Here is a 24,111-nt window from a genome sequence, read left to right as displayed (position 1 = left end):
TGGACAAATGCTTTACAGAAGACATACAGGAGATTAATAAATATACTAAAAAGTGTTGAACATCTCTAGTAATTAGAGAAATGCAAATTACAACCAACCTAAGATTTCATTTTACTCCAATTAGAATGGCTATTGTCAAGAACACAAGCAATAATAGGTATTGGCATGGATGTGGTGAAAAAGGCACACTTGTATATTGCTGGTAGAGTTGCAAATTGGTGCAGCCACTCTGGAAAGCAGTATGGAGATTCCTCAGAAAACTTGGAATGGACCCAACTTTTGACCCAGTTATTCCATTCCTCGGTTTATACCCAAAGGACTTAAAATTAGCATACTACAGCCACATCAATAGCTGGATTGTGGAATCAGCAACCTAGATGCCCTTCAACAGATGAATGGATAAATAAACTGTGGTATATATACACAATGGAATATTATTCAGACATAATGAAAAATAATATTATGTTATTTGGAGATAAGTGGATGGAATTGGAGAATATCATGCTAAGTGAAAAAAAGCCAATCCCAAAAAAACAAAGGCTGAATGTTTTCTCTGATAAGTGGATGATGATGTATAATGGGGATAGTGGGTGGGAGGATAAGAGAAGAACGGAGGAACTTTGGATTAGGTAGAGGGAAATGAGAGGGAATAGGGGTGGAAGTATGAAAGATGGTGGAATGAGACAGACATCATTACCCTATGTACATGTATGGTTACACAAATGGTGTGAATCTATGTTGTCTACAACCATAGAAATGAAAAGTTGCACTCCATTTTTTGCACAATGAATCAAAATGCAGTCTTTAATAGAATGGTGTGAATTTTCTAGATTTTTCTATAAAAGTAATTGTAGGGCTTGTACTTTTTTGGAGTAAAGCAATTTGCTTTTTTCACCCACTCTAAAAATGCTATGATTCATCTTTGTCCTTACTTAATTTTTATTTTGGACCGGGGATTGAATCCAGAGGCACTTAACCACTAAGCCATATCCTCATACATTTTTAGGCTTTTTTTTTTTTTTTTTTTTTAATTTTGAGACAGGGTCTCACTAAGTTGCTTAGCGCTTCACTACGTGGTTGAGGCTGGCTTTGAACTTTCAATCCTCTTCCCTCAGTCTCTCCAGCAACTGGAATTACAGGCATGTGCCAACACACCCCGCTCTCTCCTTGCTTATGTATTGACACTTCATGGCTTTTTATTGCTGATTAGTTTTCCAGATATAGATAAAATTGCAATTGTTTATTCATTCATATGCTTATGGAAATCAGAATCATTTATGTGCCCTATTTAAAAATAAAATAGCTATGAGCATTGTTGAGTAAATCCTTGTGTGGCTGTTTGTGTTTTCTTTTGAGTAAATACTTGGGAGTATAATGGTGGGGCCATTTGGTAAGAATGCTATTTTTTGAAAAATGGCATATTTCCTGTACTATTAGTCCTTTAGCATGAACTAGATTAGATATCTTGCTTTTCTCATATCCCTAAGGATGGAAGCACTCCCATGGAGGACAGGGAAGGACTGGGAAGGAAAGATCTTAGGAAGGAAATGTAGAGAAGACTTGATTTGCATTAGATCATTAAGTACATCAGGGAAGGGCATATTCCATTAAGCTTCTAAATTTGTTTCATGGGAAAAATGAGAAGAAAGCATGTAACTGTTAAAATCCAAAGATCTCCCTTGTTTTTCATGTGCCCCTTTACAAGTGACACTTGTTTCCAATGCACTGAGAGTTCTAAAGTTATCTGCCAATGTTTCTAAGTCTACTGCAATCATAATGATGCATACTTGTGTCGAACTTACACTGTATCCCCTTGTCTACTTCTGTAGTGGCACATGGTCCATGAACACCTTCTGTTCTATAGGTGGTGCCAAACAAGAGGAGAACTGGGGGAATTGTATATTCTTCTCCAGACAATAGTCTTCCTGTAGTTTTCTTTGTAACACAATTTAAGAGTCTCAGATGAGCTGTTTCTTGTGTGATTTTAAGACTAAAAAGTATTGCATAGACAGGATATTTAATTTGGTAATAAAATGTAAGAAAAGGACTTATTGAGATTTCAGCTGTTTTAGGAATGGTATATCAATGTTCATTTGGATACACTATATAGTCTAATCCTAAATTTGTAGCAATTTACCTGTCATTAATTTTGACATGTTTATACACTTTATTCTTTTTAAAAAACAAACATTGTGCCATGTCAAAAGGACTGATTTTAGTGTGTTTTCCATAGTAAGAGGAACTACCTCTGCAAGAATTCTTAAAACATCAGCACAGTATTTTTTTCTTAAAATCTACAATTTTTGTTCCATATTTTTTATTTTTAAAAAACTCTAGGTTTTATCAGAAATATTTATTTTTCAAATTATTCCAGGTAGCAAAGTCCAAATACAGTTCTTTGAAATTGAAGCTGGAGGAGCTTCTAAATCCATAATGGAGGGAGGAGAGAGTAAAAGAAATTGAGTATTATGGTTGAGAAAACCAAAACAACAGGGGTGCTGAATGTTAACATTGTCCCTGTGTATTAATTACTGACATTTGGTTTCATATGTGCTCTTAGAAGTAGGTATATATTCACAATTCTGAGTTGAATATTTGGGAATACATAAAAGAATTCTATTAAAGGAAGAAAAGATTCTGCTTTGTCTTAAGTACTTTGGAACTGTGCTGATTTTGAAAAGTCTTGTTTGAGGGGAACATACATGCACATAAGCAATTTGAGTTTGGCTTTCTGCAGAACAGTATAGTACTTTGGATTTTAAGGAAACAATCTTTTGTGCTTTTCTTCTCAGTGTGATTTAAGTTAAAACCTACTTATGTGTATTTTTACAGTTCCTGGCCTGACAGGGGTCTGCATGGTGGTGGTGCTATTCCTCATGATTACAGCCTCTACATATGCAATAAGGTAAGGGTCAGAGTCAGTTCTGTCATCTACTAGTTTATATTATTGATACTTTCTTCTGATTATTTCCATTTTCATGTGTATAAAATGTCTTGAGAAGCCAAAGTGTTTAGCCAATGCAATGTCCTAGTTAGTGGACTATTCCAGGTAACAAAGACTGAAGTAAAGATGATTTTATATGTCATTTCTTGTTCTGCAGAATCTCTTTAATGATCAAGGAAATTTGAATTCTTCAGAAACATCTTTCTGAAGGATACTTTATTTCTATGGGACATAGGCTCGAATTCAATTGCACACATTAAAATTATTTTATAGATAATTTCCTGATATCAATTTGTTTTGCTATAAAATAACACAGTGTTCCAAATAGAACTATGGAAATATGGTTGGTTGATATCTGCTAAAATAATTGGAGATACATGCATTTATATTGGTTTTCATATTAAAAGATTTTGAGCAATTTCAGAGATACATTATGAGGAGCACTTTTATATTATTTCTAGTGGACACTTTCTATGTTTAAAACAATGAGATTCTGATAAAACAGGGAGTTTAGTCCAAAGGAGTAGCTTAATTACTATTTTCTCAGCACAGAAAGGGGAAAACAAAATGCCAGGCCTCCATTCTGTAGAGCAAAACCGCTGTCGCTGAGCCTCTGTTACCACTTATCAGATATCACATCTACAAGAAGTGCCTCCCAAGTATGTGGTGGAGAGTGGTTCTCCATTCCTCAGTCCCAAAAAAGGGAGAGATATGGCTTGAAAATCATGTCAATGGTGAGGACATGAAAGGGAGAAGAGCAACAGCCATTGACACAATTTCATGTTGAGTAATTGTAGCCTTGGTTTCAGCAAACTCCTGGAAGCCAAATTAAATGGATGTAGAACCCACTTCTGAGAAAGAGTCTTAATCCTATGAATTCCCTTTTTGTAGAAGGGCAGGGTCCAGTCTGTAAGGGAAGCCATATCCAGGTAAAATTGTAACCTCCAGTCTGCTGTCAGCAAGGGTATCACCACCGGGAGAAGGGTGAGGTAATTGTGGATATCCATGCCATAAGCAGGGACCCAGCTCTCAGAAGCATGAGATACAAGCTCAGGGTTACACAGTTCTAAATCTTGAAGAACAGACTTTTCAGACACATAGGTTGCTTTCTGCTAAGATAAGGAATGCATCACTCTGCCAGAGTACAACTTCTTACAAATTATTAAATAAAGCTGTATGTGTGTCATTGTTAAAAAAAAAAAAAAGAAAAGTTATAGAGGCTTATGTTTCTGATTAAACTTTTTGTTTAAAGAAAGCAAAAATGACATAATTTTCTCAAAAGTCTTCAATCTTTCTATAAGGTGTGAAAACACACACAAGCATATATATGCTTTGAAAATGATTTTCTAATAATTTACTCAAATGAGTCAATGCTTGTATTTCCAAAGACATCTACTTATGTTTATACACCCTCCCCAAAACCTCAGAAGTAAAGTCGAGATTTATTACCTTCCTTCTACTGCCTCCACCAAAGTCTGTCTTTCTCCCTCACAATCCTGATCTTTCTCTTTTGTCATTATCTGTGTATTTCCACTAAATAAGATCATATCATAGTACTACGTTCAACCTGCTCTTTATTTAAAATTGTGTGATGAACATCTTTCACATTAATATTTTTAGCAACCTCTTAAATATGGCACAATATATTACCATATAGATATTATTTTCCTAGTTCCATACTGGTGGATGCTTTGGGTTGATTCCATTTTTCCACTATTTAATTCTGAAACAAACACCATCATCCATATGTCTTTCCATTCTTTTTCAATGATATCCTGAGGGAAAATTTCTACAAGTGGAATATTGGGTCAGATGGTAAACAAACTTTTAAAACTTTTCACAATAATTAAAATATTCCTCACAGGAAAACAGAATATTAGTATCTTTAGTACAGGAAGGTACCAGTTTTGTGTGAGAAATGTTGTTTTATGAAGAAAAAGTAACAATTTTAAGAGCATTTTTAGTTTTTGGAGTTCTTGAAAGAAAATTAGAGTAATTGACATTAGGGTAATTGACCTTCACAACTGAAGATATATGGATATTCTATATCTAGAAAAAATAGTCTTGAGATAGTTTTATTGACTACAATAGAAATATCAGCTTCTTATTTTTGTTCTCATACATGATTCACCAAGCATGACTTATTCTTCAGTTTTTCTCATTTGTTTAAAGAAAATTATAAGGACTGGGATGTAGCTCAATGATAGAGTGTTTGCCGAGCATATGCACATATGCAAAATTCTGGTTCATTCTCCAGTACCACAAAATACATAAATGAATACATATAAAGGTAATTATACCTAATTTACTTTTATTCAAGTTTTATTGTGAGAATAATGAAATTCTTAGGAGGGTCATGGAAATAATAATATTCTGCTTTTTATCTTTAATGATGAGGGAAAAAAGCATTAGAAATATTAAGTGAATGAAAGCAATCCCAATATTTGATTTCAGGTGGTTGATGGTGGTTTACTAATTCAAGATTTTTCAGTGTGTGCCAGTATATTAAAATAATTGATACATACCATTCACAAATAAAAGAAATATTAACATTTTCTCATTTCAATGAATTTCAACATGAGTTATTAAAAATTAACTTTATGTATTAAAATAATCATAGTAAACTAGGAGTTAAATGATTTCTTTGTAATTAAAAAAATAGAAACCAGAATTTAGAGCATAATTACTGTTAGAAAGTATATACATTTTTAAGAAAATAAGGAAAAAGTCAAGGTTACATTTTTAATTTCATCTTATTTACATATGTAAGAAATGAAACATTTCAAATCACAAGAAAAATGCAACAACATTGTCACTGTTTTCAGAAAAGTAGATATAATTGTTCAGAAAACTCAAAAGAATTATGAAAATTTTAGTATTAAAATTGAATAAATTAGAGAAAAATAAAATAAGAATCTAGCATTAACAATTGAAACAAAACACAAAATACCTAGAAATAAACTTAGTGATTGTTATAGGTGGGATATGTGGTATCCCCCCCAAATTCATGGGTGAGACAATGCAGAAATACTCACAAGTGAAATGATTGTAGAGCTGTGATCTAATTGGTGGATTAAACCACTTGACTGTATTAACTGGGTGATAACCTTAGGCAGGTTGACTGGCTGAAGGAAGTAGGTCACTGGAGGCATGCCTTTGGGGTTTATATTTTGTCTCTGGTGAGTGGAGCTCTCTCTGCTTCTTGGCTGTCATATCCTGATCTGTTTTTCTCCTCCATGCCCTTTTGTCATGATGACCTTAGGTCCAGAGGTGTGGAGTGGGCCAAACATGGACTGAAACTCTGCAACCATAAGACAAAATAAACTTTCTCTCCCATAAGTAGTTCTTATCAGTCTTTTGGTTACAGCGACAAAACTGACTAATACAGTAAGAAACTATGAGTGGGAAAAAACCCCACATAAATAACTTCATTGACAGAAATAAATAGACTTGAATAAAGGCTGTATAGTATGCAGGAATGGTTCTTCAACTATAATTTAGATTTGTTGCAATTCCAGTGAAAATATCAGACACACTATTTTCTTTCTTTTTTTGAATGTAGTAAAGTGTATCTATAATTCACCCAAGGGAACATTCAAATACATGTTGCAAAATAAGTATAAGGAGAGATGTGCCTTACTACACATTAAAATGATTAAGCTTCAGTAACTTACAGGAAAATAGGTCTTGCATAAATTAATGAAGGCACAGAGTTCATAGATAACCCTATGAGGGACCTTTCTATGTATAAAATTCACTAAATAATAAAGGTGCTATTGCAAACTTATGAGGAAAGTAAGATATAAGTAGATGAAATTCTAGATAGATTATAGTTAACTGTATAATACCATTACAAATTTTAGAAAATTTAAGTAGTTATTTATCAGTCCTCAAAGTTGACAAGGAATCATGCAGGAAGTATTTGTCTACAAATATGGAAATTAAAAGTTCTGCTTGTCAATATTCTTTATTGAAACTGAAAATTAAATATGATATTAGAAAAATTACTATAATCACATCGGACAGTACATTCTTAAAATGTAATTAGTTTTCTCATATTAGTCACAGAAGAATTAAAAGTAACATACATATGAAAACTACCCAATCCCATTTATAAAAAAAATAATAAAAACTTATGAAGTGGGGCCTTGGTTTGTGGAAACAGGCACTTGTACTCTATGGTAGGACTTGGAATTTATAAATATATTTTTAGACTGCATTGAGCAGTGTGTATCAAAAACATGGCAAGTATGTAACCTCTTTGATCTAGCAATTGGACTTCTAGCAAAGGTGTATAATGGCAAGCCTTCTCCACAGGGGCATAGCTGTTCTGGAAAATGTAGGGGACAGGGTGCTAGTGAAGAACAGAGTTACTTTATATTAGGTAGAGGGGAGTGAAGGGAGGGGAAAGGGTATGGGGGTAGGACAGTAGAGTGAAACAGACATTATTACCTTATGTACATATATGACTGCATGACTGATGTGCTCCTACAAGGTGTACAATAAGAAAAATGAGAAATTATACTCCATTTATGTATGATTTATCAAAATGCATAAATGCATTCTACTTTCATGTATAACTAATTAGAACAAATAAAACATTTTTAAAAAGAAATTTACATAAAATGTATTTGTTGCAACAATGTTAAAAATATTGTTTATGATAACAAATAGTATCGATGGATTAAATGTTAAAAATTGGCTATTACTTAAATGAGGAATAATTCCAAAAGGTGCTAGGGGAGATTAGAGTCATACAGAAAGCTTTTGCAAATACCTTCCCACTATCTCCAAGATTCTAATATATAAATATTCACCCTAGATATAGGACTACAATGACTGTTAGATTTTGTGCTTCTCTCAAGCATTCAATGGATTTTGCTTATTCTTCCCTTTCTTTTCAGATTCTTTGTCCTCCCCCAGAGCAAGAACACTAAGATATCATTCTTAAGTTACACAGACCAAGAAAATATTTTAAAACTTTGATCATTTAAGTTTCTTTCCAATTTTGTTTCCTTTGAACAACTCTCAAAATATGTGTTGGAATAGGGCAACATTTGTTTTTTTAGGAATCATTTGGAAATTGAAAATAATGCTAAAAGGGACAGCAAAAGCACAAATTAGCAGTCTACTCACTTCTTAGCCTTATGTCATAACTTTAAAACACACACCTTATTTTATTCCTTTCCATGTTTCTTTGAAAGGCAAAGAATATTAAAAATCATAAAACATTTATAATTTTTGTCATTGCTCTCTGTATGGTACATTAATATTTTGATATGTATATATGCATCTCAGAAAAACTCATATTTTAGCTTTTTAAAAGTGGGGTATATATTTGAAACAATGCATTCTCTTTTTAATAAGATGGACTATAAAGTAGGATTGAAAATAATTCATTTTTTTTTCAGAGTTTCTAATTATGACATCTTCTGGTATACTCATAACCTCTTCTTTGTCTTCTACATGCTGCTGATGTTGCATGTTTCAGGGTAAGTTTAAACACATATTTTTTAAAAACCAAAATTATGCATACCTAAAAATGGGGTAATGAAAGTCACTGCTATAGAAGTTTTCATGGGAAGTGATTAAAATTTTTGATGATATGGAATTAAGGATAGTCAAGAGTGGGAAACAGTTCTATTTTCAGCATGGCATATTTTAGTGGAATCATTAAAAAAGTATATTGAAACTGAATACTAGAGTTGCTTCTCCCACAATGACATAGTTTTCAAAGCTCCCTATAGATATCTTCTAATATCTTTTAAAAGAAAATAAGAAGTGAAGAATTTCAAGTAGATATTTTAGTGCTTGTACTTTAGAAACTGTTTTGCCATTGCAGAATTTCTAGCACTGGAGTTACTAGTTTTTACTTTTAAAAGGTCTAGAGTAGTTGTAAAGAAAACCAAAGAACTGCAATGGCCAAAGACAAGAATCTGTCAAAAATACAAATGAAAGACATCATGAAACTCGGTGTAGTGGTGCATGTCTGTAATTTCAGTAGCTTGGGAGGCTGAGGCAGGAGGATTTTGAGTTCAAAGCAGCCTCAGCAACTTAGTGAGACCCTAAGTAACTCAGTGAGACCCTGTCTCTAAATAGAATACAAAAAAAAAAAAAAAAAAAAAAAAAGGTTGGGGAGGTGGCTCAGTGGTCAAGCACCCCTGGATTCAATCCCTAGTATCACAAAACAAAACAAACATCATGAAAGGGTTAAACACTCTAAGCTTTACACTAAGAATAAGTCCCAAATATTTTATAAAGTATGTGTAACCCAAGATGTGTTCTCAAAGTTATGTTGTTTAAATTAATCCATGGAGATGGAGAAAACAGCATACTTTTGTATACATGTTTATGACTATCAGCAGTGGACTTGGTGGTTTGGACTTGACATTCAGAGCCTTATGAGATAATATGGCATCAGGTGCAGTTGAGCTAGCAGAAAGATACAGGACAGGAAAGAAACCATGTACAGGGTAGTGTCAGTTGCTTCTCAAGTGGCAGTCTCTATTGTCACCCAGGAATCATTTTCTACATCCTTCTCCTCAGTCCCCATATAGCAATTCAGTTTTAAAATGAGGAAACTGCATGGGAAGTCATGGACTATCTGCCTTTGGGTAAAGCTCAGGCTGCACAGGAACCAGTTACTTTGTAACAGCCCAGATTCCCTCAATGGATATCTTTAGTCACAAGCAAAGCACTGCAAGGAGATAGTCTGTCCTTCCCAAAATGATTTTCATCATTTAGCTAGTGTTCATATACTCCATGTGTATTTCACCAATAATAAACAGTGTTACCTAGGAATGCAGCTAGGTAATGCAGCTAGCATTTTCTCCATTTTTCTTACCAAAAATATTTCCAGGGAAATAGGGTTTCGAGTAAGGTTCTAACCCATTGTTTTCTTCATTGCTTTCTTCAGAATGTTTTGTAATGTAATCTGTCAGTACAATAGGCACTTTCAGGTAAAGTGTATGTTTTATTTCAGGGTACATATCCAAAATATTGGCTTTTGCCCCAATTGTGGAGACCACTGGTTAGGAGAGTAGTATTAAATGGATTTATCCCACGTGTCCTCATTAGTTTTGTTTGGTATCATGGTTCTAGAATGCAGTGCTGTTCTGGAAACATGACTAACCAATGTAATTATAATCAAGTAATTATAACTTCCAGCTAGCCATCCCTGTCTCATGGGGGAGGGGGCTAGTGATTTGATTTCCATTCATTTCCCTTTGTGGGGATAATATAATCTGTGGAGCCTTAAGATACCAAGAAAACCCTGGGTAGAGAGGATTTACTTTCCATTCTCTAAGTGACTTGTTTGCCTGTCCAGAATTGTGGATACCAAGTGTATTATGGACAGGCAGATACTACACAGGATGATAGTTATTTAAAATACAATTACGTAATGCTTAGTATATATCAAATATATAAATTCAAAATGCTTTACAGACTTTGTAATTAAGTGCTCAGGATTTCATGAGGATAAATAATATTGTTAAATCACCTTTAGTGGGAAAACTGAGGATGTGGAAAATACAGTAACTTTCTGAATTTCCCTTAAATGGTAAATTATGGATTCTAACCTAAAGCACTCTCACTTGAAACTGACCTGAAAACTCCTAAATTCTGCTACTTTATACACACACACACACACACACACACACACACACACAAATACATATACATTCATATATATACATATATATATACACACACACATACACACACATTCATATATTTATATAAACACATTTTTTGAGAGCTTTTACATATGAGAATTTGGATTTGGTTTTAAGATTTTCTTTTTCAAGGTTGTGATCTGGAGTTATCTGGGATTGTAAGCTATTTCTTTCCTTTCCTCCTTCCCTCACTCTTTCCTTCCTCTCTTCCTTCCTTCCTCTCCCTCCTTCTTCTTTGTTTGTTTGTCTCTCCTTCATTTCTTTTTCTCTCTTTTTAGTTCTCAGATGAGAGAAAATCATTTTTAGTGTAATTAATTATGCATTCTTTTGCCTTTATGTTCTACTGAATCAAAACCCCCCAAAAAGGTATTCCTTTGCAATTCAAATAGCCAATTTTTAAAGGTTCAGGAGTCAGGAGTTCAAAATGACTTTTTAAGTTTAAAGAGGATTATAATTAAGCATTACATCTGTACTTTTTTTTTTTTTTGGTAAGTAAAAGGGAGGCATATTTATATTTAGCTTTCACTTTTGTATAGTAAGGGTCATAGGCAGAAAGTGTCTGTATATAAATAACAAAAAAGGATTTTATAGGTTTTTTAAAATCACAGAAAATCTTAAAAGATACCTTAAACAAGTTCATTTTCCTAATAAACAAGCTCATTTCTTGTATTTATGGTATTTTCATGTGACAAATAATAATTATTTACATGTATGAAGTATGTGTGATGTTTTGATATATTTTACCTTGTGGAAGGATCAACTCAGGCTAGCTAGTTAGTCACCTCCAATACATTGCCTTTTTTCATCTTCCCTCTTCTATGTCCAGAAAGTAAACATCTAATTCTGAAGATGTCCATTCTGACTTTGCAAACCTCTAATTCTAAGTTCTTTGTTTTTCCAAACAGAATTTATTTTACTGTAACTTCTATCCAGTAACTTAAAAATTTATGACTCCGGGCAATGGAAATCAAGTCTCTCTCCTTGTCCAACTTCTGTTCTTTTGTTTCTTGTATGATGACATTTTAAATCATATCACAATACTCACTGGGCCTGGTGGCACATGCCTATAACCCTAGCTTCTCTGGAGGCTGGAGCAGGAGGATCAGAAGTTCAAGGCTAGCCTCAACGCCTTAGTGAAATCCTATTTCAAAATTAAAAATACATGCATAAAAGAAAGGGCTGAGGATATACTCTACCTCAGTGGTAAAGTACCCCTGTGTTCAATCCCTAGCACCACACACACACACACAAAAAGCAAAATAAGTCACATCATTATATATCCTTTGGATATATTAACAGTTAATATTCATTGAATGCTTACCTTTTACCTTACTTATGTTTTATTATATCAAACCTTCTCAACAGCCCATTATTAATCATTATTGTTATTATTATTATCCCGCTGAGAGCACAGGGCCAGTGAGAGGGAGGTAACTTCTGAAGGATGTAGTTAATAAGTTGAAGACCTAGAGTTTCAACTAAGACATATGATTTCAAAACCCCCAAATCCTAACCACTAAATTATGCTGGTCCTGGTTTGGCATGGCTTCTCTGTAACCTTTTATCAGATGGAAGCCAAACTAAGCACTGGCAGGGCTCTTGGAGTGTGTGATATGATATTGGCAGATGGAAGCCTCACTTTCTTCACAGACAATGCTCCATATAGGACCAGCTATCTTCCACAATCATCTGTGTCCTTATGTTTTAATTCTTATTACCTGTGTTTTAAATTATTTTCATCATTTATAAGCAAGTCTATTATGTGCCACTCTAAAAAGCTACATGTCATATGCACTGAACTCAGATGTTTCTTTTCAGTGTTCAAATGGATTTCAAAGTAATTTTCCTTTTCAAGATATTGGTGTAACATGGTGGTGAAAAACTACTTCACTTAACAACTGATAATCTTAGCAGATAATTTTACTTTTCTTTTTTTTATCTATTAAGTGGGATAAATAAAATTATCTTTATTATAGGTTTGAATAAAAAATGTAGTACAAAAGGCAAAATATAGTCATATGCAATACATGTTAGAAAACTCATGACTAGTATCAGTTCTGATGGATATACAAGGAAGAAACATCACATTCAACTGCTTCAAGAATGTCCTTTCTTTCTTTTTTTGTTTAGTAATAGATTTTTTTCAGCTATTTCAAGGTCACAGCTTGTTCTCTCTCTCTCTCTCTCTCTCTCTCTCTCTCTCTCTCTCTCTCTCTCTCTCTGCCAGTTAGAGTTTTAATTTCCTTTTTAAATGTTTTTATTTGTTCTAATTTGTTGTATCTGACAGTAGAATGCATTTATTCATTTGGATATATCATACATAAATGGAGTATAATCCCTTATTTTTCTGATTATACATATCATAGGATCACATCAATCATGCAGTCATATATGTACTTGTCACAGTTTTAATTTCAATAGCTCAATAATGAAAGGGTCATATGCTGCAATCAACACACACACCTAGCATTTCAGTCTAAGTTTGTCCATATACACAGATGAAATCAATTAAAAGTTATGGCCTAACAAATGCTAGGGGAACATTTTTAAGAGCAACTTTTACAGTTATTAAAAAAAAACAAAAACAAAACTTCTTGCACATTGAAGTCATAATACCTATAGGGCAAAGTCTGAGATTTTATATTTGCATTTATTTTTCATTTAACTTTTAAAACACTATGATAATTGAATATTGAAACGAAAATGGTAACAAGTAGTGAGCATCTTATGATTGCAGTCCTTCACTTCTTCACTATTGCATATAAAATGCCTGCAGTGTTTTCCACTGGCCCCATGAAGAGGTTTGAAACTGAACATCATCTCTGGGATGATATTCATCATCTTCATATGCTTCTCCATTATAATGGTGCTGTCTTTCTTGATTTGGGTCAAAGTCCACCAGTTCTACCTGATCCATTTCCTCAGTATTTTCTACTTGCTTCCTTTCATAGGAGTACTTCTAGCAAAGAGTTTATCAGGAGAGAGAAAGCCATTTTCAGGAAAGTTTACCTTAAACTTGATAATTAGGTGACCCTTTTCATATTAACATACCTTAATTTAGCATATACTTTTCATTTTCATGCTTGCCAGTCTGATCTGGATGAGAGGTGTTGGCCACAGTTCAGTTACTGAGAGTAGATATTGGCTTTTGGAAGCCACATAATGCTTCTTCAACCAGTTGTATATCCATATGCATAAAAAAATCTTCTCCTTGTTAAATAAAACAGCACAGTCCTTCTGATCCGACACAATGATGATATTTCCTGGCTCCAGTTTTGGCTGTTGATCTCCTTCATGGTAGAATGTTATCTTCTGTCCATCTTTCATGCTTTTGTCAATGTGAACTTCTAGGATCTTCTTCCATTCAACTACTGTCCCTTGCAGTGCTTGCATCTCTCTCTCTCTTTTTTTAAAGTGACAGATAATTTATTAAGTGCTTACTATTTGTTGAGCATACATCTATCTTTAAGACAGATCCCTTCCCCATGACCCCAGTACTCCATGCATACCCCTGAATTTGCAGAACCACGTTGGGTCCTATCTAATGAGTTCATATCTGCATTCCAGTGCCTGGGCAGTTAAGACAGCACTCTGCTGCTCCTTTCTTACCACCTTGACCTTCACATTTGTCACAAACTTTTTAGAGCCAGTTTTCTTTTTGCACCATATGTACATCTTCTAACATTGCCAAGAGCTTATGCACAATATTTTTACCTCTCCTTTCTCTTTGCATCCTTTCTGTCCCTCCAAGAACATACCAAAGGTGTCCATGGAGGAGCCCACACCACCACCACCTCCACCCTTTATAATTGCCTGTTCTCCTGTGTCATGTAATTCCCTTTTCTTGACATCAGAGAAAACTTTATAAGCTTGAGAAATCGGTTTATACCTGTCTCCTTCATTTGGATTCTTGTCAGGATGATACTTCAAGATCAGTTTCCTCTAAACCTTTTTCAATTCTGACTGGGTGTCATTGGGTTTGGCTCCGAAACATCATAGTGAGTGGTTTCTTTCACCCTTTTCTACAGCCAATGAGTGGGCTGATGTTAGTGTGCTGAAGTGGGAAGGAGCATGTAATTGTGTGCAATTTGGGCAGCCACTGCTCCTCCATCTCTCATCAAGCGTTCTGGAAATTTGCATAAGGTCACAGAACTTTCGAAGAGCCTAGAGTCTCTTATTCACTAAATAATTTGGTAACTGCATAACATAGTGAAAACTACTTACATATCAAAGGATATTCCTTAAAGGGGCAATGATATTTATAACATTGCAAAGTCTCTAAAATTCACTTGACTTTAGCAATAAATATTTATTTTGGGACTTTCAAAAGAAGGCTTCTTCAAGGAAATATTTTTTTCCTAAATTTAATACACTTTCAAGGAAGTTGTTATTGTTGTGTTTTATTAAAGATTTTCCAATTCAAAAGACGTGTTGAGAAAAACTAGTCAAAAACCATTTCTCTTTCCAGATGTGGATGTAACTGGAAGTTTCTTTTTTTTCTTTTCATTTGAAAAACTTATCAAGAGGAGATACATACTGCTATTCTCACATACTGCTATTCTCACATACTGATAAAAGGGATATGGAAAAGAAATTAGAATGTCACAGAGTCTGAATTTAAGAGCCTAACCCTGCTCCTTTGAAAGACATGTGGAGTATGCATTGTAAATGAGATTTGGCACCTGAGTCTGCAATCTTGCCAGAGTCAGCCCTCCTACTGATTTTAACATGGGAATGTTGTGTGGACACTGATTGTATTTTGTACTTAAATGAGAGATAGTTTATAGCATGATAGTTCTGATTAAGATAGAGGGGGAGGTCCTCCTCAAAGGAATTGATGGCAATGAGAGCAAATTTACAGTATAAACAATATTTTGTGCTAGCTAGACTCTTCTGACCATTGTTTAATACATGATTGACACTTGAATTATTCTTTTAAACAGTTCTCTGCCAGTGGGAATTATTTGTTGGCAAGAGTTAATCATAGAGCATGATTTACAGTCCACTTGAATAATGTTTTCTAGGGAATTTAAAGGACTAGTATTCTTTGTGCATTTCTAAAAACACTCTTTAAACCAGAAGGAACCCAGCGGGTGGCCTTTGTCAACAGCGACTTTAATGATCCACGAGCAGTGTCAGCTTCACAGTTTAGGTTCAAGAAATGAACCAGGGCTAGACAAATATTTGTAAGGATAAGTTTATTGTGTTAATTTGAAGTATTCTCCATCTATTATGCCCTTAGCAAGAGGAAATTAAGGATATGCTGTTAGAGGATGGGGCCTTTATGTCAAATATTTAAGGGTTAATGTTTGTGGTGTGCCAAGTGTATTCTCTTCTAGAAGCCACTTTCACTGAGGTCTCTATTCACCCACAGTGATGTGGAAGAAGGAAAGGCTTGTAATCTTCTGTAGGTGGAGGCACTTGATTTCAGAAAATTAAATGGGAACTTGGATGGTGTCCAGGGAGAGAAGGGCCCAGATATTGTATGTTAACCAGTCCTTCCCTAACCCTGAGGGAAAGAATGTTACTTTCCTACAATTCCTTTTAAGTTTCCCTTTCATTGCCTCTAGATTAGCAGTGAGGATGTAATTTATTCTCTGAACTAGGAATTTTTAAAAATTCATTCATTCATTCATTCATTTTTCACTGTAGAGGATTGAATCCAGGGATACTCTACTTCTGAGTCATATCCCCAGTCTTTTTTTTTTTTTTTTTTTTTTTAATTTTGAGAAGGGGCTTGTTAAATCATTGAGTGTATACACAACTTGCAATCCTCCTGCCAGTCTCCTGAGTTGCTGGGGTTAAAGACATGCACCACATGCCCAGAGGAGGCACTTTTGAGAATGACAGGGTATGCTACTAATAATTAAGCAAGGAATGTGGGTAAACCAGGTGGTATGATCATTCTACCTATTCCCAGGCATTGGGGAAAGTTCTTCAGAGGTTTATGGACAGTTCTAATGTCCACCTTGCATCAGAATCACAAAAAGAGTTCTTTGTTCCAATAGGGCCTCTGCATGGGTACTTAGGAACTAGAACCCTAAAGTAATAATACTGTGTATTGCTTAGCTTTGACCCACTTTAGAGATTGTAAGTAGATGCCCACAACCATCTTAGGAAAAGGGTTGAGAATTTCGGGATTTATGATAGTGTCTAAATCTTTCATGAACTCTGTCATTCTTACAGGTGACCTATTCTGATACTCCCTAGATCTAGATAGATGTCATTTTTTTTTTTTTTTTTTTTCTTTGAGGCAGGGCCTTGCTAAGTTGCATAGAGCCTTGTAAGTTGCTGAGGCTGACTTTGAATTGTGATCTCCCTGTCAGCCTCTCGAGCCCCTAGGATTACAGGTGTGTGCCACCATACCCAGCCTGTTTTTTAATGGATCTGATATACTTGTTATCAGTATGATGTCCATTATTTGTATTAAAAAATTCTACTTTTTCCATACAGAAAGGGTTTTTAACTTGGATTCATAATCCCTAGGAATCATTGAATGGATTCAGAGGAACCTTGAATTCCTGAATCACACACACAAACTATAAATGTACACGTATTCAGTATATATTTAGTTTTGAGGCACATACATGCATTTGGTATGAGGAGGGGTTCCCCAGTTTTCATAGTTTTAATTAGAATCCTATAGGTGCGTGTGGTCCTAACAGGCTAAAATGTTTCTGAGCTGAACACTTTCAAAGCTATATTTTAACCAGAGACCTTTATTATCTTTCCACATTTGATATGTCAGGGTTAAAAACACTGAATTGTAACAGTGGGGTAGTTTCCTTCTCACATGAATGCTACTGGAGGAAGTTAACATGACAAATGCAGTGATCAACTTAACAATTGTGCTATCATTTTAGAGGACAATAATAAAACTCTTCATTGTCATTTCCAAGGTTTAGATAACATTTAGAATGTATCGGGGACTTAACATTTTACACATACTCTCTATGAGCACAACTAGTTTTTGTTATTGTTTTTTAATATGCACAGCATTGGATGGTATGTGGTGTTATCATTTCCATTTTATAGATGGAGAAATGAGGTGTACAAGATAAATTAAGTGACTGTCCCAGTCAGCTAGTGCTTGAAGCATGCTAGTACTGAGCATAGGAGGTCTGGCCCCAGAAACTATGCATGTATCTTTACCCTTTTCATGAATTATTGAAATTATGAATTATTTATTTTTTTTTGGAAATTGTCCTCACTTGTGAATGAGCTATTTTCATGTTATGTGAAAATCTAGGACATCTTTTTGATTTATCTCTGTCAGTTAATGAGTATATATGTGTATCTTTGAATGTTTTAAGTAATAAATTTGATTATGCTTTAAGTCAGATAGATTCAAAGGTTTTTGAAAAGGTAAAATCTGGTGCTCCCAGAAAACATGCCTTCTTTTTGGTAATACTTTAAAAATATTTCACAAAATATATGACCTTGTTATATTTGATAAGTGTAATAACTTTATATTAAATGTAATAATAAAATAATGTTTATGTGATACCTTAACTTTTAAATTTCTTCCAAATAACTGGAAAATTACAGTGAAAGGAGCTAGACTGTAGACTAAAGTTAATAAGAATGCTGTGGAAAAGAAACTTTTATAAGGAATTGTACTGCTAGTGTTTTGTAAAGAGATTAAGTCAAAACAAAACAAGAAAGGAAAAGGGAAAAGACATTATTCACAATACAGGAAAAGCACATTAAATCCATGGATTAAAAAACGCCAATGACTTTAACAGAATTTTTCAATGAATTGCCTCTAATGTTAGGTGACCCATGAAGTTAGTATCCAATATGAGGAATGAATTTGATAGTGGAATCCCACAGTATATATAGAGTCCCAAGTAAATTTGCAAACTTGTTGATTACTTTAAATCTTCCTTTTCCATACATATTGCTGTCTTGGCCTTTATATAGTGAACCAAACTGCCTAATGAATTATAATAGAAAAGAAGTAGGATACATGGACCACTGTGGTATGCTGACTTTAATTCTTTAGGTTAAATACTGAGGAGTTGGATGGCTGTCATACAGTGCTTCCACACCTCGTCTTTTGAGAAAAATTCATACTGATTTCCACAGTGGTTGTACTAATTTACAACCCCACCAATAATGTAAAAGTTTTCTTTTCTCTCTACATCTCATCCTTTGTCGTTATTTGTATTAGTGATGACTGCCATTCTGACTAGAGTGACATGAAATCTCTAATATATGGCATCAAGCAGTATTTTTATTTTGCATTTCCCTAATTACCTGAAGCTGTTGAAAATGTTTTCATGTATTTGTTGACCATTCGTATTTCTTCTTTTGAGAAGTGTTTGTTAGTTCGTTTGCCCATTTGCTGACTGGATTATTTGATTTTGTGGTGGTGAGGTTTTTGAGTTCTTTATGAATTCTGGATATAATCCTCTGCCAGAAGAATAGCTAGCAAAGATTTTTTTTCCCCATTCTGTAGGCTTTTCTCATTTCCTATTCATAAGATTTTTGTTTTTTTTTTAAATGTGATTTTTTTGCATAATGATTACATAGTAAGGATTTATGGTTTATTTACATTTGCTGATATTTTATCCTATAAACCAGATGGTTTTGAGGATTGAGGACATGTAGTATATTCTCCCATGATTGTGTTTTATAATCGCATAGTTTACATGTATATATGTATGCATGTGTGGGTAGATAGAAATAGTATATATACAACATTTTCATATACATGAAATCACTCAAGCTGCATATATTAATGAAAGTTAAATCTTACCAGCTATGAGTTTATTTTTCACCTATTTTGGCAATGGAAGTATCAAGCTTCAGATCAAATAACTTTTATACTATTTTCACCTCAATTTTTCTCCTGGGAGTTTTTTTTTTTTTTTTTTTTTAATATTATTAAACGGTTCTGACTTGACTTCCAGGGTGAGAATGGTGAGAAGGAAGGAGAAACAACAAAAGTTGCATTTAATTTAAGAAACATTTTCAGTACATTAGTATTTTTATGAAATATGAAATAATTCTTTTATACCCCATTGCCATTTTAGTAAAGCAATAGTAAAGGAATACTAAGAAATAATGGATGCTTGCTAATATTTTTCTTCACAAAACGTCAATGCCCTTTCCTTAACATATCTGTGAACTAGAAAGGAATGGGATTCTCTCTCTTTTTCAATGAGGAAACAGTAAAACGATGTACCCAGCATTTAAATTTTTTTTTTTTAAATTTTGATTGTAAACAAATGGGATACATGTTGTTTCTGTTTGTACATGGAGTAACAGCGTACCATTTGCATATTCATACATTTACATAGAGTAATGATGTTTGATTCATTCTGTTATTTTTTTCCTTCCCCCCCACCCCTCCCACCTCTCTTTTCCCTCTATACATTCCCTCCTTCCTCCATTGTTCCTCCTTCCTCCTTCCTCCATGCCAGCATTTAAATCTTGATTGTAATTCCTGACACTGTGGGATTCAGATTTGTCAGCTGCATAGAGAGCATGACAGGACCAGCTGTTTAATTTGCAGAGTTTACAGTGCAATGAAAATGCAGGATTTTGTGATAAAAAATTATTACTCATTGGGAGTGGAAATAACTGGAGCACTGAACCAATGACATGGCTTTTCTAAGAGCGAGATTTTTGTGCAGTTGCATAGATCACAAACTCATGAACTAGCCCTCTCTTTTAAGCTTGGACAGTCCCACCAGTAAAAGACAGATGCAGTTCCTGCTCTGGTTGATCAGAAGACTTTCAAGTCTCAGAGGCAAAAGCATAGCAAAGAATGCAGAGGCAAGAACTCTGCAGGGCCAAAGTGGGGCAAAGAATAAATGATTAGGTTGGGTGGGTACCCAGATGTTCAAGACTGCCAAAACCTCATCCCTAGCTTAGGAATGCACTCTATTTTCAGATTCTGTACTTGATTTTTTTTTTGATGAATACTGTTTTTCACTATTTGTCTTTATTTTTTTATCCATGCTTTCATGATGACAAAAATACCCATTAAGATAAAGTAAGGATATTTTTAATACAATTTTAAGATAGAGATAACCTGTGTTACTTTTCTTGAACATAACTTAAAATAATATAAAAATCTCAAAATTAAAGAGAATTTTTGGATATTATATACCATTTTATGTGTCAAGAATATTAGTACTGTTTGTCTGGGTTGACTGAAAAGATATAATTTTAGTTACAATATCACTATTCTAAGGACCTTGAACATGGTAGGGCTATGTCCACTTGAACTTTGTTAGGATGTAGGACACATTCCTTTGCCTGACATTAAGACCCTAACTATAAGCTGCCCCTTTCCAGTGCATGTACAAACACACAACACACACACACACACGCACACACACACACATGCACACACACAGAGAAAGAGAAAGAGACAGAGACAGAGGGACAGAGACAGAGCTGGCCTTATTTCAAATAATTTCTTCATTTTGAACCTGTTCGACATCCACTTCTTAAACCACTAACATGCTTTTCAGATAGTGAGAGTGAACAGGTTTCTGAAGCTCATACTTTAACTACCATCTAGTTAATTATCCTAATAAAAACCATGGGCTTTTCATGTTTGAATGGGAAAAAATTACTCACCTAGTATGATTATTTTGTTTTGATGTTTATTTAGTAAAAAATGTTTAAAAAATTCTTGACACACTACTTTGTTAATAAGTAGTAATCTTCCTCCTTTCTACCTTTTTCAGAGGTGGTATGTTGTGAGGAACCAGTTACCTAATGTGCTGTATTATGAGAGGAAAAGAACATAGAATTTGAGTGAGCTGGGTTCAAATTTTAGCTCTGTTATTTATCACAAACACACACAACTATGCAAAAGTAGAATATTAAGTCTTTTAAAATAGTTCCTTAATTTGTAAAATGAGAATAATAATTCACAGTTCATATAAATTTTTCAAGAATTACATGAAATATTGCTGCAACCAGCAATATTTAAGTATTAACTCTTTAGAAACCAGAGAAGGATGAAGAAAAGACCAACAGGCACACACAGAAAAAAAGTTGGGGCCAGGTGGGCAGCCAAATCCCATTTGAGTTTGACACAAAACTAGCTCGGCACATTAATTATATAGGTTTTGTCATCAAAATGTTATTTGTGAGACTGTTTTAGCAAACCAGGCAGTCTGAAGGATGTAGTGAAAATTACAAGACATCGAGGTCATCTTGTTATGCCCTGAATTCTTTACTCCTGGAAGTTGATGCCTGAGTCCAATGTTCCAACTGATAGAGCTGTGTGCCTTTGCACATAGCCTCCTTTCAGCATCATGATAGCGAGTGGGCCATTTTGACATTTGCACAGGAAGTTCCCAGCACAAACTCAGCCATGAGCGAATCAGGGACCATGGTTCAGGTTACTTCTCTCCATAAAATATGAAGAAAAATTTTTTTGTTTTGGACCTGGAGTCTACCATACCTTACTAAAATATTATTTAAAGTCTGTTATAATTATTATCTGTGGTTTGGCTAAAGTTTAGCTTCTCCTAAAATCTCTTACAAAATAGATTTTAAGTTTCTGGAGTGTTAGGAGTAGATCTGGTTCCTCATTAAACTCTAGCACCCCCTAGAATGGTGCTATTTAATCATGTCAGGCTTTGTCCAACTCATGCACAGTAGAATAAATGAGAGATTTTTGACAGACTTACCTGCAGCCACTTACCATGGGGATCACCAGTGGGAACAACATGTTTGGCTAAATCAGTAATTGTAATGGAAACTTAATCAAATGAATGGATTGTCCAAGTACAGTACATAATTGTATTGTACAAATAGAAAGCTATCAATGACTAATGACAGAAATATTGGCACAGATTTAATTTCTATTAATTTATTCCATACCTAGGCTGTGTCTATTGTATTCCTTTAAAAGTTTTTTTCTGTACATGTCCTCTACTATGATTGTCATATACTGCAGTCCAGTACTTAGATGCATTTAACATGTACTGAATGCTTTGTAATGATTTCATGATGACTAGTTTTAAGGAACAAAGCAAAAAAAAAAAAAAAAAAAAGACTAGAGAAAGGGAACTTACCATGATCAAAAGGGAAAGAAGAGGGTGATCAGACTGGAGGGATGGCAAATGCCATCACTACCTTGGTCTTTTCCTTCTCTCCATCAAATATTCAATCTAATGGTTTTACTATTTATGCAATAACTTTTGTTTTAAAAAATTATCAGTTTTATTGTTGCATTATAATGATATATAATGAGATTAATTGTTGCATATTTGTACATACATGCAATATAATAATATAATTTGCAAGTACCTCTCCTTTTCCTCCTCTTGTTCTTCCTTCTGGTATTCTTTCTCTACTCTTATAGTCTCTCTTCAATTTTCATGAGACCACTTCCCTAAACATTTCCCTCATTTTTCCTCTCCAACTTCGACATATGAGGAAAACATGATCCTTGACTGTCTGAGTTTCGCCTATTTCACTTAACATAATGTTCTCAAGTTCTGTCCTTTTTCCTGCAAATGATCTAATTTCATTCTTTTTGGTGAATAAACTCCATTGTATATACATACCACATTTTCTTTATTCATTCATCTGTTCATGGATACATATTCTATAATTTGGCTATTGTGCTGCTATAAGCAACCATTTTCATGTATTACTATGACTTTAATTCCTCGGCATAAATACTGAGGGGTGGTATAGCTGGGTCATATGGTGGTTCCATTTCTAGCCTTCACTTTAGAGGAGCCCCTATAGTGATTGCCATAGTGGTTGTACCAATTACAATCTCACCAACAGTATAAAAGTATTTCTTTTTCCGGACATCCTCTCCAGCATGAAATATTGTCTTTATAATATTAATATAGTTCTGGGACACTTAGAGTTTTTTTAAGCTACCAAAATCAATTATTTGGAGCATAAAGGGTAGTCTGAAATTAATATATTCTTAGCCAATTAGGAAACAATAACTCTGGAAACAAATTCACTTTTGATGCTCTTTAAAATAAAAATATAGTACAATTTTTTTTTTAATTTTAATTTATTTTTATTGTAAACAAATGGGATACATGTTGTTTCTGTTTGAACATGGAGTAACAGCATACCATTTGTGGAATCATACATTTACATAAGGTAATGAGGTTTGATTCATTCTGTTATTTTTTTCCTTCCCCCCACCCCTCCCACCCTTCCTTTCCCTTTATACAGTCCTTCCTTCCTCCATTCTTGTCCCCTCCCACCCCACATTATGTGTCATCATCCACTTATCAGCAAGATCATTTGTCCTTTGGTTTTTTGAGATTGGCTTATCTCACTTAGCATGATATTCTCCAATTTCATCCATTTGCCTGCAAATGCCATAATTTTATTATTCTTTATAGCTGAGTAATATTCCATTTTATATATATACCACAGTTTCTTTATCCATTCATCAATCTAGGTTGGTTCCACAGTCTGGCTATTGTGAATTGAGCCGCTATGAACATTGATGTGGCTGTATCTTTGTAGGATGCTGATTTT

At 34.2% G+C, this 24,111-nt stretch overlaps 1 protein-coding gene, 1 long non-coding RNA gene and 2 pseudogenes across 7 annotated transcripts in view; 1 reads left to right on the top strand and 3 right to left on the bottom strand.

Moving 5' to 3' along the window:
* LOC306640910 overlaps positions 1–24,111 on the bottom strand; it is a 925,259-nt gene that overhangs the window by 210,806 nt on the left and 690,342 nt on the right. The gene's annotated exons all lie outside the window — the stretch shown is intronic.
* NOX4 (NADPH oxidase 4) overlaps positions 1–24,111 on the top strand; it is a 367,378-nt gene that overhangs the window by 236,405 nt on the left and 106,862 nt on the right. For all 4 annotated transcript variants that reach the window (XM_079105592.1, XM_079105594.1, XM_079105591.1 and 1 more), the window contains 2 exons: positions 2,833–2,905; positions 8,356–8,436. In XM_079105592.1, coding sequence (XP_078961718.1) covers positions 2,833–2,905; positions 8,356–8,436 — 154 coding nt within the window. The remainder of the gene's footprint in view (positions 1–2,832; positions 2,906–8,355; positions 8,437–24,111) is intronic.
* Positions 13,373–14,013, bottom strand: LOC306640816 (dnaJ homolog subfamily A member 1-like; annotated as a pseudogene). The gene has a single exon. The product of its transcript is annotated as a dnaJ homolog subfamily A member 1-like (transcript).
* Positions 14,061–22,321, bottom strand: LOC306638569 (dnaJ homolog subfamily A member 1-like; annotated as a pseudogene). Its single transcript has 2 exons — positions 22,295–22,321; positions 14,061–14,642 (listed from the first exon to the last, which is right to left on the bottom strand). The product of its transcript is annotated as a dnaJ homolog subfamily A member 1-like (transcript).

This window comes from Sciurus vulgaris (assembly GCF_902686455.1).
Source record: "Sciurus vulgaris genome assembly, chromosome: 11".
NCBI classification, from domain to species: Eukaryota; Metazoa; Chordata; class Mammalia; order Rodentia; family Sciuridae; genus Sciurus; species Sciurus vulgaris.
This window is presented reverse-complemented; position numbering and strand designations above follow the sequence as displayed.